The sequence below is a fragment of the Hippocampus comes genome, unplaced genomic scaffold, assembly GCF_001891065.2.
Source record: "Hippocampus comes isolate QL1 unplaced genomic scaffold, H_comes_QL1_v1.1 scaffold75, whole genome shotgun sequence".
In the NCBI taxonomy this organism is placed as follows: domain Eukaryota; kingdom Metazoa; phylum Chordata; class Actinopteri; order Syngnathiformes; family Syngnathidae; genus Hippocampus; species Hippocampus comes.
In genome coordinates, this window is record NW_017805007.1 from 14,245 (window position 1) to 15,148 (window position 904).

Below are 904 nucleotides of genomic sequence, written 5' to 3' on the forward strand. Positions count from 1 at the left end.
AAGCACATAAACAGTAATTTCAGAAATGTTAAAATGTCATAGCTCCAGACTTGTGTCGGTTCTTGACGTGCTGTGGTTTGTTTTCGACTGACAGGAATGGCCTCGGACCATCAAAAGAAGGGGAGGCTCAGTACTCTGTGGTTCATTGCACTGGCTATATCAAAGCATGGCCCCCTGCAGGTAAACAAATACTCCCTCCACTCTGTGTCCCCTCTTGCCCCATGCTTCACCCCACTGCATGACTGACACCCAGAGAGAGACTGTGACCCCGTCCAATCAAAAGCAGCTGTGGTCTTTGCACTGCTCACCGATCCAAACTTGGATCAAAGCAGCAATCTGCAATAACGTGCATGCATGGTTTCCATATCTGAAATGTTTGAATGTGGCAAATGTTTTGAAAGTATTTCTTGCTAATAGCTAATTCTCCAACAATACAATGCAAACATCTAATATCTTTGTTTGCAAGCTTATTTTTGCATTGCTTTCTTCTCCATGTGACATAATGGGTGTTTGCTATAACAACAGTAGTGTTTCAGGAACTCCTCGTGTATCCCATCTCATACTTGATCTGTCGTAGGCCTGGTTCTCAGCTTGCACCTCGCCGAGCAGAAAGTAGGCAGCCCTTCGTAATCCTGTTCCTCATTGGCCTTAAAAATCTAATTAATAGGCATCAAGAATGAACACTTATGATTGGATGTCCCTTTCCCCAATTTTAAGAAAGTAATTACCGTAAATTCCGTATTACAAGCCGCTACTTTTCTTCCACACTTTCAACACAGCGGCGTGTAATATGAAGCGTCTTTTTAATTATTATTTTTTTCCATCGCGGGAAAAACATGGACCAATAAAATGAATGAGTAGTTCACTGAGGTCGAATGAGATTGTATGACTAATCACAACTTCC

General features: G+C 42.1%; 1 protein-coding gene across 1 annotated transcript in view; it reads left to right on the forward strand.

Moving 5' to 3' along the window:
* The window catches only part of arnt2 (aryl-hydrocarbon receptor nuclear translocator 2), a 77,514-nt gene that overhangs the window by 4,248 nt on the left and 72,362 nt on the right, over window positions 1–904 (forward strand). The window contains exon 3 of the mRNA XM_019859949.1: window positions 95–180. Within this exon, the coding sequence (XP_019715508.1) occupies window positions 95–180 (86 nt within the window). The remainder of the gene's footprint in view (window positions 1–94; window positions 181–904) is intronic.